This window comes from Salvia miltiorrhiza, unplaced genomic scaffold (assembly GCF_028751815.1).
Source record: "Salvia miltiorrhiza cultivar Shanhuang (shh) unplaced genomic scaffold, IMPLAD_Smil_shh fragScaff_scaffold_173, whole genome shotgun sequence".
Lineage (NCBI taxonomy): Eukaryota > Viridiplantae > Streptophyta > Magnoliopsida > Lamiales > Lamiaceae > Salvia > Salvia miltiorrhiza.
Window position 1 is genome coordinate 93571 of NW_026651437.1, and position 18423 is coordinate 111993.

Genomic DNA, 18423 nt, shown 5'->3' on the forward strand with positions numbered 1-18423 from the left:
CCCACAACAACCTGGAATTAAAAGCTTCAGCAGCATTTGATGTCATAAAACTGTAGCGTCGCACAGGCATAGGACACATCGAACGAGCCCACTTCTCCGGCCCAATCCCCATTAGTTTATCGTACGCGGCTCTCTTCATAACCTTCAGGGCGTTCATAGCCCTATTGAAGTCGGACTTCTCGTACGCAAATGCAGCTTGTCGATACACCTCGACCACTGCCTTACCGTAATGCTTCAGGTTATTTTGCAAATGGTAGTAGCATAGGCCGTGGGTTGCATTTGGTAACTCATTTCTGATAGCATTGGCAATGGAGATATGCTGATCAGAGACAATCAAAAGTGGATCGGCTTGGCCATAAACACGTCGAATGCGTGACATGAAATAACTCCACGATTCATCGTTTTCTTTCGGGCCAACACCATACGCGAGTGGGAACAAACTCTCGTTGCCGTCCTTCGTCACTGCAACAAACAAAATACCCCTATTCTTGCCCTTCAAGTGTGTGCCATCGACGACAATCACTGGCCGTAAGCTGAACATGAAAGGGGTAGCCGAAGCTGCAAGAGCAACAAATAAGTGTTTGAATCGGCCATCATCGTCAACTTCCCACTCCACCCTCGAACCGGGATTGGATTGTCTCAACATGTATAAGTACTTGGGCAGCATCTCGAAGGACTGATCATGTCGACCATAAACCATCTCAGTGGCTCGATTACGGGCTCGCAATGCAACATCGTACTTGATCTGTACGCCAAACTCACGTCGCAGCTCCAGCTGGATGGCCTTCGGCTTCAAGATCTCGCAATCGTCGTGTATCTTCTGTGCTAAATATGCTGCGACGACTTTTGCGGGGGCCTTTATTCGCGCTACGCGCCCTAGCTCACCGTCGCATGAGTGCTCATTGGTGAACTTATACACTCCCCAAATGACTCCATCTTGTGACGATGCATGGAGCTTGAAGGGGCACGTATCTGAATGCTTGCATTTGACATAGACTCGTCTGCTGTCTGATTTGCTGACAGAAAATTCCTTGCCCTGCTTCATGTTCCACAGACCGATTGCAACGATCAGATCATCTTTGCTATTGAAATACATATTCTTTGACAACTCCCGAGGCAATAGCTGATAATCTTCAATATCCACAACTGCCGCTGCGGCGTCCAACGAGATAACCGGAACTAACCAATTAGTTAGTTCATCTGCTCCAGGAACCTGTTCGTCATCATCCTCGTCGATCTGCAAATTCTGCCAACCTGCATATTCAATCCCCGCCCTTCTCACGTTCTCTGGCTCCGACAAGTCTTCAGAGGCGCTTGTATCAGTCTCGGCTTCAGACGATGGAACATAATCTTCATCTACATTACCAGCATCCTCCACGAACTGAGGCTCGTACGTATATTGATCATCAGCTGGACCCCAACAACGATCAGTTATTAGGCGATCGTACTGGTACGGATTTGGCTCATCCCATGAAGGCCAACCCGTTGACTGATCATTACCCCAAGTGACCGACGGTTCAACACTTTGTTGCGCCGGTGAATCTCCGGCTGATAGGTCTAAATAAGCATATCTTTGGATTGCTTCCAATCCGTCCCCACTTTCGAATGTTGCACTGGATTCACCTCCATACCCGGAAGATTGAGGGAGATCGAACGAAGGAACATACACTCCTCCACTGTAATCGTCTTCAACAACATAAATCTCAGGAAAATGTGGCTGCGACGCCAGCAACTGAAGCAAATCATTGTCATCGGCAATAATATTTTTACTGTATACCCTGCCATTTAATCTCTTCGTCAAATAATACAAGCTGTAATTAGTGCTCAATAAATTCTCCATCATCAGGTAATTTATCATGTACACCGTACTGGCCATTGTGTCTCTGAAAATATGCAAATTCTTAGAAGAGCCGCCGATGTACTCATAACCATTGAAGGCACCTCCATAATTAACCACAAAGTATCTCCCATATTCATTCATCTACAGAAAAAATAATAAATAAATAAATATATGATGTAAATGGAATACAATGTTAAAATACAACATATAACATGTTAATACACTCGAAAAACATCTATCCGCCCGGGGAAGTAGCCGAGGAAATGTGTCCGGCCGTGTATTACATGATATATAATTACACACGGCCGGACACATTATCAAGGACACTTGTCCGGGCGGATACATAATTTTCGAGCATAATAACATGAGTTATGTAGCAATATATATGTATAGAACTAAAATGCAACTAATAATTACTAATTAATACTTTAAAACATGATAGAATTTGCTCTAATTCACATGTATTTCCTTCAAACGTGGCTTTAAATCATAGTATGCTATAATATGCTAATAATTCACATAAGCATATAGGATCAAACAAAACATTGAAAATAAACAATAACCAACTTAAATTACATTTCAAACGTAAAATGACATACCTTTAAACGTTCGGATGAGAGAATTCACAAATAATAGCTTCACCACTTGGAAAATATTAGAATTTCTAATGAGTTTGAGTGTTTTTTCACTTTGAGTGTTCGGATGAGAGGATGAGAGAATGAGAGAATTCACTCATATATAAACAACAAAGATTCCTTCATTTCACGTGATTTTCTTTCAAATTAGAGTGTTTGACATGAATACTTTACTGACAAAGCTATTTCACATCATATTTGTCGTTTATCATCAATTTAAAAAAAAAAAAAAATTATGTCCCTTAATTGAAGGCTAATTAATCGATGGAATATAAATACAAAAAATTAACACAATCCATATTAGCACTCAAAACACACATAGGAACCAAAAAAACATCTATCCGACCGGAACATATATGTGTCCGCCCGGTGAAACCTTGTGTCCGGTCGGACACTTGTTTTTCCCGGTCGGACGCTTGTTTTTTTTTTTCCAATGTGTGTTTTGAGTGCTAATATCGATTGTGTTAATTTTTAGTATTTATTTTCCATTGATTAATTAGCCTACGATTTACTTGTAAAACCTTCGATTTTAATTCAAAAATAAATAAATATTAACTTCTCTGTCAGTATTTCACATGTTCCAACACATATTTGACCGATTTCAATGTTTAAATTGATGAATTGATGTTTTTCTTACACTTTAACAACTTTTGTCATAGATGTGTAAGAACTTTTGCGGAAAACAATGCACATCCATCACATTCAAAGGGCATTTTCGGTTCTTCACTTATTTAGGGCATGTAGTGCTTGGTATAGTAAGAGAGGGCATTTTTCAAATTATTGATAAGAGAAAGGACACTTTAAATTTCGCCTCTAAAAAGATTATGCAGATAAAATTGAGGAAATAATATTTAAGTTTGATACCCACCAAGATATCCATGTAGCTAGTCAACACTCTAATCCTCATGTTCAAAACAATGTAGTAAAAGGATTATGCAGATAAAATTGAGGAAATAATATTTAAGTTTGATACCCACCAAGATATCCATGTAGCTAGTCAACACCCTAATCCTCGTGTTCTTCCATTCTTTTCCTCACGTAGTTAATCAAATTTGAAATTACACATCGATTATCATGAGACTTTATCTACAGAAAACCTAAGTAAAATGATTATTTTTTTTTTTTTTGGTGTTTGGGAAATTAGTGAGTATAATAAATACATGGGTTTGAGATATGGGTAGTAAAAATAAATTTTTTAATTTTATTTGTGACATGTAAAAGTATATAATTCTTAATCGATTTTAATATTAATCAACATGCCCATGATAATTTCCTTTTTTTTGTTATTTATAGTATTTATTGTTAATGTGTGCTTATAAATGTTCACATTTTTTTTGAGACGCATAACCAATAATTATATATAAAAATATATAAATTTAAACCAAATCAACTATTTAGTAGGTATTGTTATATGATCAGTTTGAGATTAGCACGCATAGAAAAATTATTTTTCAATATATTGAGTATGTGACAGTTATACGTATATAGACTTTTAAACATATGAGTTAAAAAAAACAAATAAACATGCATGCTCTCTAACATATTTTTTCTATTATAATTTTAATTATCTTATAAAACTTTCTTCAATAAATTATCAAATGCTATTACATAGAAATAAATTATATTTATAATTCTATAAATCGTAGGTTGATTTATTTTTAATTTCATATTTATAATTTATAATGTGAAGTGAATTTCGGTCGAATTTCGATGACCTACTGTTGGGTCCCGGAGGGTTAACTGAACAGGTGTATGAGGGGGGGGGGGAGAATACACCCGTAGGCTATTTTTCACAAAACCCAAAACAAACTTAACCAAATTTCAGTTGGAAAATAGTTGTAGACTGATACTGAAAAACTTCAGTAAATTTGACATCAGTTGAGCACTGAGCTTTAACTGATGTCCACGTAAGGCTTCAGTCTAGAGTTTGTAAACAGAGTAGAGTTATTGATCTATGTGACTATCAGTTGAATAGTCAGTTAGACAAATAACTCAGCAGCGAAATTTAAACTCAATGCGAATAGCCTTTAGAAAAGGGTTTATCACTTGTAAATCCTTAGTTGCACTTTTCAGTTAAGTAAGTTCAATTGAAAATAGTTTTAGCACAGATAAAGAAATAACTGAAAGCAGATTAAGAACACAAGGATTTTTACGTGGTTCGGAAACAACATTCCTACTCCACTGCCAGATGATTAGTTTGACAAACACTCTGAGCTAATGCATATAGGTGCACAACAAACCTACCAACCCACTCTGAGTTGGATTTCTCGCTCACTCTTAGCACGCTTAGACACACTCGTGCCCTATCAACGCCTCGCCAAGATCTCTGGAGTCAGAACCCTGGTCTGAACTCCCTCTTGGCTTACCGGGTGCCAAGAAACCGATCTGTTTAGTTTACCTGGTACTAAACAACCACTCAAATACTCTTTTCTCTCGGTTGAAAAGGGGTTTGGGCTCTTCCAACTAAGACTACTGAGAACAGGCTCTCAAGTAATTTATTCTAGGCTAAAAATAAAATAAGAAATGATTAGTAATCTAAGAGAGTTTAGGTAATCAACTAGACTGATTTTACGACAATTAATTGCTCTCTTCTTCGATTCAAAATTCTATCTAAGAAAATGCTGGCTCGTAAATTTGACAGAGCTTCAGCGTATGTCTTCAAATCGGTAAAGATTGAAGGCGTTTCTCAAGCTCTATTTATAGGCGAAGTCTTGAATAGATCCATTAGAGAGATGGTCTTCAGGATTTCTACCGTCGTGATAGGATGTCACTTCTTGGGCTGAGGTGACAATCTTCAGATACTCCATGTTGTAAATATTTGAGTGTCTTGTCATCGGAGTATGGCGCTTTTGCAGCTTTTACACTAAAAGAGAAGCTCTGGTACTTGCAAGGACGATCTTCAAATCTTCGACATTTAATGTTGTTGTACTAGAGCATTTAATGCGGCGTGTCTAATCGATACTCTTTACTTCAGTCCGATGCAGATAGTCGACTGGTATTTCAGTTTGATGATGACATGAATTGCTTGAGTATCTCTGACTGGTGACTGATGACTTTCAGTTAGGGTGCGTCCTTCGGTTGGTTTGTTCAATATGCTTCATTAAAACTGCCTTCAGTCTTCGATCTTTAATCAGCTGATCTTCAGTCTTTGCTGCTTCAGTCAAAACTAGTGAGGACCAAAACACTTAGGTCCAAAAGATGAGTAAAAGAAGGAGAAGCTTTCTAATAGTTGAGTTGGTCTTGTGTGCGACCGCCGCATGTTATGCGGCGGTGCACATTTATATTACAGGTTGTCTTTTATATAGTAGATTCGCTGAATAAAATCCAAATTATCATGTGTTGTAGTGGTTGGTGCTCCCCTTTGTCTTCTCAAAGGTCAAGAGTTCGAAACCTCTTTCCCCCACATTTTTTTTTCCATTTTCATTTTCTTTTGCTTCTTTTTTTATTCCTTTTATTTGTTCATTTTTTGCTTTTTTGTTTCTTCTTCCTTTTTGCTTTTTTTCTCCTTTAATTTTTTATTTTCAACATTTTTTTTTTACTTTTTCCTATTTTTTACATTCTTTTTTCACACCTTTACTCATATCAATGGTTATTTTTCCTTACAATCATAATTACTTAACCAAATAATTAAAATTATAAGTTTTCATGAATAAAATTAACTATTTTCGTGAAAAAAGTAATAATTTTGAAATATTACATTTCTTCTTATGAATAATAATTTTTTTATTAAGATTATAATTACTTTTAATAAGTATAAAATGTACTTTTCTTAGCACAAATGTATACTTATATTAATATAAGTATTTATCTTCATTCAATATAAAGTATTATATAAACTAAATCCTAAACCTTGAAAACTAAACTCTAAACCTGAAAACTAAAACCTAAATCCTGATTATATAAACTAAATCTTAAACCTTGAAAACTAAACTGTTGGGAACCTTGTGGAATATCATAATCCTTGTTTTGATGATACCAAAATCCATAGGTCGTAATTGTAATAGACTAGAACAGTTTTGAACTCAAGTGTTAGAGTTCGTTTCTAGTTTAGTTTGCGGTTCTGAAGACTGAAGACTGAAGGACGAAGGACTGAAGACTGAAGACTGAAGATACCAACTAAAGTATCAGTTGAAGAATCAGTTCGGAACTGATTACTTAATGCGTGCCACGTGGACTCAGCGGACTGATACTAAAGTCAAGTATCAATTGAACATTCTTCCTCGGACTGATCTTCCAACGTTCAAAGGAAGCCACGTACTCACAAAAGTACAGCCGCATTAAATGCAGAGATCTCAGGATCTTATCTCTGCAGAGGTCATTCCTATTTGGTGGATACTTTTTCAGAGACGTCACATCTCCTGTCCCTCAAGAGAGCCGTTTCCACCAGACAAGGAACCTCGAAGATTGAAGCCTCAGCCCAAATTCGAATTGCTCTCCAACGGAAGAAATCTTGAGGATGTTCTACGCCAACGGATCTATTCAAGAGTTCTCCTACAAATAGCGCTCGAGGATCACTTCAATCTTCACCGATTCAACGACATAAGCTGAAGCTCTGCCAAAATCGCTACTCAGCCTAAAGCTTAACCTCTCCAAAGCTTGAATCGAAGAAGAGAATTCCAAAGCCAAAATCAGTCACTGCTGATTACACACATTCTCTTAGACCTTAGACAAACCTCTGTTTACCCAGAAGCTAAGGTCAAATTTGCTCCAAAGAACTTGTTCTTTGCAGTATAGTTGGCAGCCGTTCAAACCTCCTTTCAGACAGAAAGATTTGAGTGTTTGAGTGATTCGGAGTTCAGGAAGGTACTCTGACTCTAAGAGTCTTAGCGCGGGTTGTGCTAAGCAAGAGAAATCCGACACGAGTGAAGTGTGGGTACTGAAGAAGGGTTTCTTCAGTGGTACGGTTGTGTGCACCCGGCAAGCACACAGTTTGGTTTGCAGTGCACCTGTTAAGCACTTGCGGAGTGGATTGTTGGTCTGATCAACCGACCGTGGATGTAGGAAAGGGTTTTTCCGAACCACGTAAAAGTCTATGTGTTGTTTACAGCTTTCAGTTTTACTTTCCTACCTGTGTTGTTTCAATTGATAAACTGAATACTGAATAACTGCAAAGAGAAACCTAAGACTAACAACGTGCTCAATCGAGGCTATTGCAAAACTAAGTTTAATTTCCGCTGCGTATGATATCAGTCTGACTGATCTATCTTTTGATAGTCAGGAAGAGTGTTATCATCTCTGTTTTAGCAAACTCGACTGAAGCCCATAAGTGCATCAGTTAAGTTCCATCAACTTAACTGATAACTCCTTACTGAAGAGCTTTCAGTATCAGTCGTCAACCCTGTTTGGTCAAAACTGTTTTCAGTCAACATGCGTCACTGTTTGCGTGTAAAGTTTCGTTTAGATCTCTATCTTGAGATCCCTCACTTTGAGGAAAAGAAAAATAGCCCATAGGTGTATTCCTCCCCCCATACACCTATTCGAGACCCCCCGAGACCTAACATAAACCCTAAACCCTGAATACTAAATCTTAAACCCTAATAGGAATATTTACTTTTTATAAGCATAAGATATACATTTGTTCGCACAAATGTATGCTTATGTTAATATAAGTATTTACTTTCTGATACACTAATAGATTTTGGTACACCAAAATGAGATTTGGTGTACCATTTGAGATGCCCTAAAGTTGAAAAGAAAGATATAACTATCAATAAATAAATTATAGATAAAATATTAGGGAGGTTGTAGCCGTAAACTCGAAAAGCAACTTAAGTCATACCAAATTTTAAATTTCATAAATCTCAATGTACAATTGTTATAATTACGTCTATGCATTGAATGTAATTCTATAATTACATTTACATCTACTATAAAATTGTGTTTTGTGTAAAAAATGAAGAAAAAAATTACACACTCCACATCTTTTTCAAAAATAAATATAAATACATAATTTAAAAACTTTAAAATACAATTATTAATAAAAATAAAATTTAAAAAGCGTAAAATCATCCTACTTCATTTCATGCATGAATGAAAATTTTCTTTTGATAGAACACGTTAAAATGCAGTTTCAAATTTTAAGAAAAATATCACTACTCAAAATATAAATTATTTATTATGTAAATTTTAAATTATGATAGCTTGTTCATCTTAAATATATTTTTTACATACTAAATACTCCATATATATATATATGTATCAAATTAAAGGTAATTTCATGACATTTCACGAAGATGTATATTTCATATTTTATCCAAAATATAATTTAATGAAAATAAAATGAGAAGAAAAGGAAGAACAATTGTGACATTAAACTTTGAGCAGTTTTTTTTTCTTTCTAAATTGAAAATTTCGGCAGTTTGGTTTAGGGTAGATCATGCATTTTTGTTCAATTCCAATTTTACTCTTCAAATTAAATTTATTTCCACCCACTTCTCTTTTAATATATACTAATTTTTTTTCAATTTTCATTTATATTATTTTAATTAATTTTTTTTTTTAAATTTTTGACTTGGGGGAGTTGGGGAGGGAGAGCAGTGGAGTTTGAACCCGGGACCTCACTGTTCACACACAGGAGGTCACACCGTTTGGTGTCCCTTGGGAACTTAATTAAATTTATTTAAAACACACTTCTTGCAAATTTGATCTATCCTTCCACATTACCCATCGATTTCTGATCTTCTCCTGCCACAAAACATCCATCAATTGGGGTTTCTCCGCCAGTTTAGTCACCCAATTCCGCCATGGTAGCGAGCTCGCCGCGAACAGGATCAAAGTTGCTTCTTCGGTGAAAGATCATCTCACTAATTTCCCGCACTTTCGCCACTATCGAGGAACCGGTATGCTTGCATCTCAAGCTTTCTAGGTAGGTGAAATTAATTGCTAGTGTCACGGCATTGTGAAAGATAGATTCAATTTTCGTTGGCAGGGTACTTTTGTGATTTTTCTCCAAAACAAAACCATTCGTCTCGCCTACACCCTCTCTCTCTCTCTCTCTCATCCAGTTAACTCCACAAAATTTTATTGTTGATTACGTGTTTAGCTGTCACAGTTTTGATTTCGCGAATTTGCGTATTTAATAGTTGAACATTGTATGTATGAAAATGTAAGCAAAAAGAGCTTCGTGTATCTGTTAGTAATTCTTGTGCAGCTTATTGGATTTTTGTCGCCTTTGTGTTCTGTTAAATCGTGTCATTGTTGTTAATGGATGTTTTTGTAGCTTGTAGTGTAGTAGTCGACTATGGTTGTTAAGCTACATGGTGGTTGTTCCAGTACTCAAAAATTGTAACAGCAGTCTGTGTTTGGAAATTTGGATTTGGGGAAAGCTGAAAAATAAATCAGTGGAGACATGTAATGTGTTATTTACTGTGGCTGTTGTCATATATTGGGTAATTTGTTATTTATTGTTGTATGATTGTGCTTAATACAGAGGTCTGTGCCACCAATGAAATGTGTTTGTTGTCCAAAATGCTTACTGATAGTTTATTTTGAAATGGCCTCTAGGTAACTATAGTAACATAAGTTAATATCAAAATGCCAATCTTGTAAGTTGTTCTCAATGTTACTTGTCCTCATTCTTTATATTATCCTGTAAAACTATAGAGTCTATATGTATATTGTCTCCAGTAGAGTTTGTGAATAAACTGCAACTCATGCTATTTTATTTCGAGATGCTTGAAGCAAATGCTGCCCTCTTGTTTAAGTTGAGTCGGGTTGGTTCAACACAATATCACATCCATTAATGCAGTTAAACAAGAGGCTGCTCCAGATACAAAATGTATCTGGGAGCTAGGGAAAAAAATGCATCACATGGTAGAAGATTATATAACTGACTCTGGGGTAATGCCCTATGTGTTGTGTGTGAATTATGTTTGCGGCACATCGGGATGGTGGTTTTTGTAGGGTGGTCCATATTCTCACGTTGTTTATAGTTATGGCGCTATACATGCACTATATACCAATTTTTACAACAAGTATTTGAAATGTAACTTAAAACAATTAGTTTGCTAGTTCTTGATGATGAGATTAGTAGCAAACATATGTAAAATGATAAAATAGCATGCATAGCAGCACAAATGTTTGTACATGTTTTGTTTAGATTCTACAGATTGCATTTCATTTATGGTCATGTTCTGTTTCATTAATTTCACCAATGTTCATGCTTCAATAATTATTGCATATCATGCTAGCTTTAATAGACATTCTTGTGAATGATGCTGCTGGTTTGTTAAATTATTCATGCTCTTATTTGATGTTGAATTGTACTATGTTGTGAAAACTGCAAAACACATGTCATGGATGATAGAAGATGCAAGACTATTTTAGTTATTATAACCCTTCTCCTTATACGCGGATACCTTCTTGTTCTTATGATGATGGGTCACCACCATTATAAACACATTTTACCTAGTACAAGAGCATTTAGTAGGCGGCGCTTAAGTATAACATTATTGACAAGATCCCTAAAAAAGTTGAGTATTTGAATCGAGTTATAGCAATGCTAACTTTTAAAACACGTTGGAGGTTTAGTGCCAACCAAACATGTTGGAGTTGAGGGGAAAGTTGCCTCTTTTTTGGTAATCTTAGCACACCACACTAAGAACCTCATTGTGAAGTTTGATTTTAGACGTTCCGGAAACACCATAAGTCGTAGTTTTTTTATTTAGTATTATATGTTTTATTGCGGGCTCCATCATCTCTTGTTAGTAACCCCAATGCCCGTGCCTAAAGATGAAACTATTGAACAATGGAAACCTTTTAAGGTACTTATACTAATGCTAGCTATTATGCAATTAATTTACTAAGTCTGTGATAGTACATGCTAATTATATAGGATTTGTTTTTTAGGGATGCTTAGGTGCTTTAGATGATATGTATATATCAGTTACGATACCTCTGATGTCCCTTGCTATAGAAATAGAAAAGGATTCGTTTTTGTAAATGTGTTGGGTGTTTGTGATCGTAATGTGAACTTTGTCCAGATGCTAAGTGGATGGGAAAGATTTATATTCGATTACCATTATTTCTTTTGTTACAACATGCACAAGCTAATTAATATAGTGGATTGTTCCGTTCTGGGGCAGATGTCAACCTGACCCGTAGCTACAGTAGCTCCTGTCCCCTTAGCAGCACATATTGAGGAATACTCTGAAGGAGAACACCAGCTATGCCATGATCAAGCGAACCTACGAACGCGCATTTCACATAAAGCAGCTCATATCATACTCTGGTACCCTCCCGATTTCAAGTTTTTTCTATATGTATCTCCCTCTCCCTCTGGTTAATAATTCATGTCATTTGTTTGTGGAAACTAAGTACATAATTATTCTTTGCGACTTTGACATAGTACATAATTTGATTTTATTTTACTAAAAAATATGAAAGCATAATTTTTTATCCATTTTATTTGCTACCAGGAAAAGAAAATTGATTTATAGCATTAATTAATATACACTGAATTTCATATGATTCGTTTTTCTTATTTCTTACCAAATCAAAAGCAACAGTGGCTAAATATGTTCAACAAGAATGTAAAAGCAAAAAAAAAGAAGAAGAAGAGGAAAGAAAGCGAGAATTGTAAAAAGAATGAAAAAAGCTTTTTTAGGGTTACTTATTACGCCAAATTATGATTCAGTTTTTGCCAAAATTCATACTCTAGAAGTGTTCTGGTGTTGGAAGTTCCAGTTGAACTCTGCTATAATATCAAACGTAAGGTTGAACTTCTTAGATTAACATTCTAATAATGTTGTCTGTTCTTTATGGTAGATAAATGATGAAGTTGGGATAAATTTGCAGATTACATTGATCTGGATATTCTGACCAAATTTATTCTGAAGCACATTCTATGGACTGAAGCCAGTAGATCCCTCTTACACAATCCCAAAGTAACACAATGTTTACTACATTGCAGTTATAACACTTTCTTTATAACATCCCCAATTTTTTTAAGAATAAAATAATGTTGTTTAATAGGTAAAATGACGTCGTTTTAGCGTGCATATTGGATAACTTTAGCTGGAAAATTTTGAGAATGTTGTGAATCCCACTTATGGGATCAGTTTCTTGTAGTAAAATTTCTTAAGTCGAGACCTTGGTTGAATCATCCACAGGAAGCCTCTCTGTGCCCATCGTTTAAATCATAGAGGATAAGAAGTCTCAAGTGGTGTATGCCAGAAGCCCTCTATCCAGAAATGAAACGACAAAGGAAACAAGATTTCCTCACATATCTACCATCACAAATCATCACCAGTATCCTTTCAAGCCTTCCCATTCGAACCATTGTACAATACAAGTGTGTTTGCAAACAATGGCTCCATCTGCTTGAGACTGATGAGTTTGTCCGTTCACATCTTGCTATATCAGTCCCCACTCTGGCTGTCTTGACACCAACATGGAAACCATGTCCGAACTCAATTTCTGAATCTGAATATGGAGAGAGGACTCGCAGCCTACCTGTCATCCTACAGAGAGACTCAAGTTTGTGCATAGTTTTCGAATTTGAAGATGACCAAAATCTTGAGCGCCACGATCATCACTTCAGCCCACTGACCAATTTTGATTTCCCTCACAGTGCAGAAATAAAGGGTTCTGCTAATGGCTTGCTTTTTCTATCCAAGCCTCGCTGTGAAGCTCACAGTGAAGATCATTATGTATGTAATCCGATTACCCGTGAGTATGTTGAGGTTCGTTGCCCTAAAGAATTAGTCCATCTGTTTCCAAGCCAATTCAATTGTCCTGAAGTTGAGTTGTTTTTCCCACGTTATCCTCAACCTGCAACTTATGGATTTGGAGCGAGCAAAATAACTGGCCAACATAAGGTGGTGCGGATTTTCCATGGTCGTGTCACTGCTCCTGGAGGGAGGAGGATCGTTCCTATATTTGAGTGTCATGTTCACACTCTTGGAACAGGATCTTGGAGACGTGTTGAATCTAGTGCCCCGTTCCAGTATAGTACCGATGCCACTTGTGTATTTCTTAATGGTAATCTTCACTGGATAGTATCTCCATGACCCATGTGCCTTGAGAGGGTGCCATAGCCCCCTCCCGCTTGCCATTGGTAAGTAGCATTGCAATAGTTGCAATAGGCAATGAACCTCTCGGGAGCATTTGGAACATCCTTTGGCTTTTTAGGAGCGGGTACTCTCCTAAAATGTTTTGTGAAAATGTTAGAAGTAAGTGATTTACCCTTACCCTTACCCTTACCCTTACCTCTAGTGGGATGGATTTTCTCCTCCACGTTGTGACGTGCTTGCTCGGCTTCCTCATCCGCCTCTTCGCTATGCAAAGTACGTGCATAGGCTTCATCCTCCTCTTCTTGAAGTTGTCTAGCATATGCTTCACCCGCCAAATCGGCAGCCTCCCGGCGTGCGCCGTAAGGTCCTCGTTCAACAAGCGCTTTCCACCTACTCCTAGAGAATGATGATGGAACTTGAACATTTTGAGTAAAAGCGGGCGAAGTGGGAGTGCTATCAATATCTTCTTCGGGGTCGACATTGATAGACTTACCACGGTTACCACTACCATAAGACACGATAACAAATAAACACGTAGAGAAGAGTATATAGATAATAGAGGTTAGAGAATAATAAGCAAGAACAATAAAGTAAAGGAGCAAGTGAGTGTAGTGATAGTGTAATTGAAATATATAGTATAGTATAGTATTTAGTACTTAATAGTAGTACTAGTAGTAATATAATGTAAAGCAAGAACAATAAAGTAAAGGAGCAAGTGAGTGTAGTGATAGTATAATTGAAATATATAGTATAATATAGTATTTTGTACTTAGTAGTAGTACTAGTAGTAATATAATGTAAAGCAAGAACAATAAAGTAAAACAATTAAGCAAAAGAATAGCAAAATAATTATAGAGTAAGAGCAAGAGCAATTCAACAAGAGCAATAACACTTAAAGAATGAAGGAAAATTAGGAGTAAAAGAGAAGAGAGTGTAAAATTGTTAACACAATGAGATGAGTTTGAAGGTGGAAGAAGGGGGGGTATGTATAGATAAAATTGGGAGGGAGAAATTTGAATTTGAATTATATATATATATATATATATATATATATATATATATATATATATATAGGGGGCCGCTCCAATGAGACCCCCCCTAATTTTAGTGAGATCTAGGGCATGATCTGGTGCATTTATTTTATCAATCCTATGGCTGATATTGTATCTGGAGGGTGATTTTTTTCACAGAGTTCGAATCCTGGAGGGAGCAGAATATTTTAAATTTTGTTATTCATCAGTATATACTGCATTGTTCATCAGTATATACGGCCCTGTTCATCAGTATATATGTCTTATTCATTACGAATTTTTTAAATTTTATTTTTCATTAGTATATACATCTTGTTCATTAGATATATGTTTTGTTCATTAGTATTATATGTATTATTCATTGTACTCATGTTACATGAAAAATAGGGGGTCTCACTGGAGCGCGCCCCTATATATATATATATATATATGGGTGGGCTACCGTGAGAGCACATCTTAAAATAAGAAATAAGAGTAATTTTTAATGTATGAATTTTATGTAGAACACGTATGAATTCAATGTATAAAGGTATGAATTGTGAAAAATAATTTTTTACTACCTTTGGGATTCGAATTCAGGACCATAAATCCATCCAACAGGATTACGAATCAACCGTAGATCTTGATAATCTAAGGGCTGAAAATGATTCTTATTTTATATCTTAAGAAATGCTCTTAGTTTAGCCTTTCCATATATATATATGCCGCGCCGGAACCGGCAGGCCAAGGGTCGAATTTCCGTGAACCTAAACCAGCCTTTCAAGTTTGGCGGTCCGTTGACCACCGGGCCGACTGAGGGTCGAACCGTCGATTCCGGTTGGCCCATGGCAGCCCTAGCCCTCGCTATGTGCACACGAGTAGATCGATGGCTTCAATTTCTGATTTTCTTGTTATCACAGATTAAAGGCTAAACATTCTGTGGTGATGGTAGTGGCTAGGGTTTGGGAGGGCGACGGGGCTGCTGGGGATTTGGGGTGGTAGGGGGAGGAAATCCAGCGGGATTGCGGGTGTTTGGTGGCATCTGAACTGTCATTTTCGGTTCCTTTCAGCGATTTCAGTCGACTTCATCGCTAGTTCCGCCATGATGTGTTCCCCGGCCACCCCCCACTGCTATGATGTGTTTGAGTGGTGGAGGAGGCAACGACGGGCCCGAAAACCCTTCTATAAAATCAGGGGTCCATTCTTCATCTCCTAATTCCACACTCATGTTGTGGCTTCTCATCGCCACTGCGAAGGCAACCTACCCCGATAAGATGGTTGTTGATAATGATTGTTGTTGGTATTGGTCAGTGATGAGATGATCTCTGGGACCATTGTTGAAATGAATTGTGTTTTCAGATTTTTTTTTTTAACATTGTGTTTGTTTATTTTAACTTTAATTTTGAGTTTCAAATCATTGTGACAAAATATGAGAGGGAATCAAACTTTAATTCGGACAAATGTAAGCAATAATCAAATTTTATGATTATTTTAATTTATGATGTAAAGTTAAAAAAAATTAATAAGTCAAAAATAAATATAAAAATTAGATTATGAAATTTTAAATTTTTAGTTAAAAATAATTCAAAATTATTAATTATATAGATAATGGCTTAATTTCAAATCCACAAACATACTTAAATAATTAAATACAATCTCCTTAAATTCTATAATAAAAAAAATGCCTCAAGCTCGACAGGATGGAGGAAGTATAAATTTGTTTATTTTTTAAAGGAAATTTGTATTTGTATATGAAAAAGGAAAATGTACACATTAATTTTCCCCTAACCGTCACCAGTCACAGCCGTTTTACACACACAAGTCGAATTCACCGAGAATATCTCCCCTCTTTATCCACTAATTTTATAGCTGAGCCTATCGGCCCATCGTTATATATTCCGAAGCACGGCGGCGTCGCCACCCTAACTCATCGGCAATCGTAATTCACGGCGGAGCAGGTAAGTTCTCGGCTCGTTACATCTCGCAACTCGGCTACTTCAAATTTTTTCTACGTTATTTTTCAGAAAATTTTCATTTGGTCTGAGCTATATGATTCTGGATTCTATATGTTTAGCTTGTATTCTTTCTTCGATTACCTTTTTTTTTGGGTTTTGTGAGAAAATGTTGCAGATTCTGTATTAACCGATTAGGGTTACGTATTACGCCCAATTTTAAGATGGTATTTGCTGAAAGCCCTATCTCTAGAAGTGATTTGTTGTTAGAAATTGACATTATATCAAACATATGGTTAAATTTCTTAGATTAACATTATAATACTGCTGTCTGTTCTTTTAGGTAGAGAAATGATGAAGAATTTGGGATAAATTTGCAGACTACGGTGACCTGGATATTTCTGACCAAATATACTGAAGCACGATCTATTGACTAAAGCCAGAAAATACCTCTTAACAATCTCAAAATGAGGAAAGGATTCTTCACGAATTTACCGTTAGAAATCACCATTGATATCCTGTCAAGACTCCCCCCTAGAGCCGTTATTAGTTGCAGATGTGTTTGCAAGTCATGGCTCGAGCTACTTGACTCTCACGAGTTTGTCAAGTCTCATCTTTCTAAATCAGCCCCAGGGATGGCTGTTGTGCGGTCTGGTGTGGAGTCTAACTCGTATGAAATTTTTGAATTCAAAGACAGCCTCGGTCTTGAACCCCATCATCTCCGCTACAGTTCAGTCACCAAGTTTGTCTTCCCTCATGCTGAAGTGATACGGGGTTCGGCCAACGGGTTGCTTTTTCTGACCGGCGACCAACCTTGTGATCTTTATGTATGCAACCCTATAACACGACACTATATCAAGCTCCGTCCAGATCTAGACTCTGTCTACTCTTTATCACAAATAGTTGCTTATGGGTTTGGAGTGACCAAATTGACTGGCCAACATAAGGTGGTGAGGATTGTCTACGACTATGATCTAGAAACAGAGGATTCGCTGAGAGTTACCAAGTCCCATTGTGAGGTGTACACTCTTGGAACACGAACATGGAGAAGCATCATACCCGGTGCTCTGCTAATGTACGATACGTTTGGGATATTTCTTAATGGAAATCTTCATTGGTTGGTGGTAGATCCAAATGCCCCATCACAAATTTCTTGCCTTGATCTTGAAACAGAGCTTTTCAGCACCTTTTCTCATCCCCCTCTTTTGGCAAGGGGAGGGTTTGTCGGGAACTTGTCGGCTTTGGCGGGTAGTCTATGCTTATGTGATAATTCATCTGAAGACAAAATTGTCATCTGGGTGATGAGGGAATATGGGGTCGAGACATCTTGGACAAAGGAGTACGTTATCAGCAAAGATCCTGACCTTTGTGGAGCTTATGTGCTTGTTTTCCCTATCAAAGTTTTCGAAGATGGTGACATCTTGATGGAATGTGAAGACTTCCTCCTGTTCTACTACTCCGACAAGACTAAAACTACGAAGAAGATCAAAATGTTTGAAGCTCGTGGTGGAAATCATTCACGTATCGATGCAATCCTCCACACCCCAAGCTTTCTATCGATGAAAAGTTTTGGAATGGAAGACGTAAATTCATTCTAATTGCGAAGCTTCTTCTAGGACCAACTTTCACAGAGGACTATGAGCTTTTTACTGAATATTGGTATATGCCTATATGTTCTTCTAATATGATCAGACTTCGTGCTGCAGCGAGCTGCTTTCTTTTTGGTTGCAATGTAGCAGATCAACAATCTAAAACCAGTGTATCTTATTTTTTGCATGTAGCCTTGTCTACTAATATTATGTAAAGACTGTCTTGTGAGATATATATGTGTTTCTCAGCTACTTTTTTTTTTTTCCATAAAGATGGCATTGCTTGGCTCTCACGATGATAGGATTTGCGAAATGATAAGGTGGAAATTCATATTATTTTCCTTTGGATTCAAACTGGCATCGTTTCATCCACGTCGGATTCCAT

At 36.8% G+C, this 18423-nt stretch overlaps 3 protein-coding genes across 4 annotated transcripts; 2 read left to right on the top strand and 1 right to left on the bottom strand.

Moving 5' to 3' along the window:
* Positions 1-26: 26 nt before the first annotated feature.
* On the bottom strand, positions 27-12603 carry LOC131002666 (uncharacterized). The gene is made up of 5 exons (XM_057929137.1): positions 12565-12603; positions 1214-1489; positions 625-1036; positions 143-462; positions 27-50 (listed from the first exon to the last, which is right to left on the bottom strand). Exons 1-5 carry the CDS (start codon positions 12601-12603, stop codon positions 27-29), a joined length of 1071 nt encoding a protein of 356 aa, XP_057785120.1.
* Positions 9106-13484, top strand: LOC131002667 (F-box/LRR-repeat protein At2g43260-like). The gene is made up of 3 exons (XM_057929138.1): positions 9106-9314; positions 11559-11704; positions 12585-13484. Exon 3 carries the CDS (start codon positions 12642-12644, stop codon positions 13482-13484), a length of 843 nt encoding a protein of 280 aa, XP_057785121.1. The 5' UTR covers positions 9106-9314; positions 11559-11704; positions 12585-12641.
* A 2804-nt stretch (positions 13485-16288) lies between these two features.
* LOC131002648 (F-box protein CPR1-like) lies at positions 16289-18290 on the top strand. Of its 2 annotated transcripts, none has more exons than XM_057929121.1 (2): positions 16289-16455; positions 16793-18290. In XM_057929121.1, the coding sequence occupies exon 2, from the start codon at positions 16917-16919 to the stop codon at positions 18045-18047; it is 1131 nt and encodes a 376-aa protein (XP_057785104.1). In that variant the 5' UTR covers positions 16289-16455; positions 16793-16916; the 3' UTR covers positions 18048-18290. The 2 variants fall into 2 exon arrangements, with proteins under 2 accessions (XP_057785104.1, XP_057785105.1); XM_057929122.1 differs by having other exon boundaries at positions 16300-16455; positions 16830-18290.
* Positions 18291-18423: the final 133 nt, after the last annotated feature.

Excerpts from the sequence above, each read along its gene's own strand:
- LOC131002666 (XM_057929137.1), bottom strand. The coding sequence starts at position 12,603 with ATGGGCACAGAGAGGCTTCCTGTGGATGATTCAACCAAG. Across the intron at positions 1,037-1,213 it reads ACGAGGATGATGACGAACAG|GGCAAGGAATTTTCTGTCAG; the intron begins GTTCCTGGAGCA and ends AACATGAAGCAG. Across the intron at positions 463-624 it reads GTTGAGACAATCCAATCCCG|TGACGAAGGACGGCAACGAG; the intron begins GTTCGAGGGTGG and ends TGTTTGTTGCAG.
- LOC131002667 (XM_057929138.1), top strand. The coding sequence starts at position 12,642 with ATGCCAGAAGCCCTCTATCCAGAAATGAAACGACAAAGGAAACAAGAT.
- LOC131002648 (XM_057929121.1), top strand. The coding sequence starts at position 16,917 with ATGAGGAAAGGATTCTTCACGAATTTACCGTTAGAAATCACCATTGAT.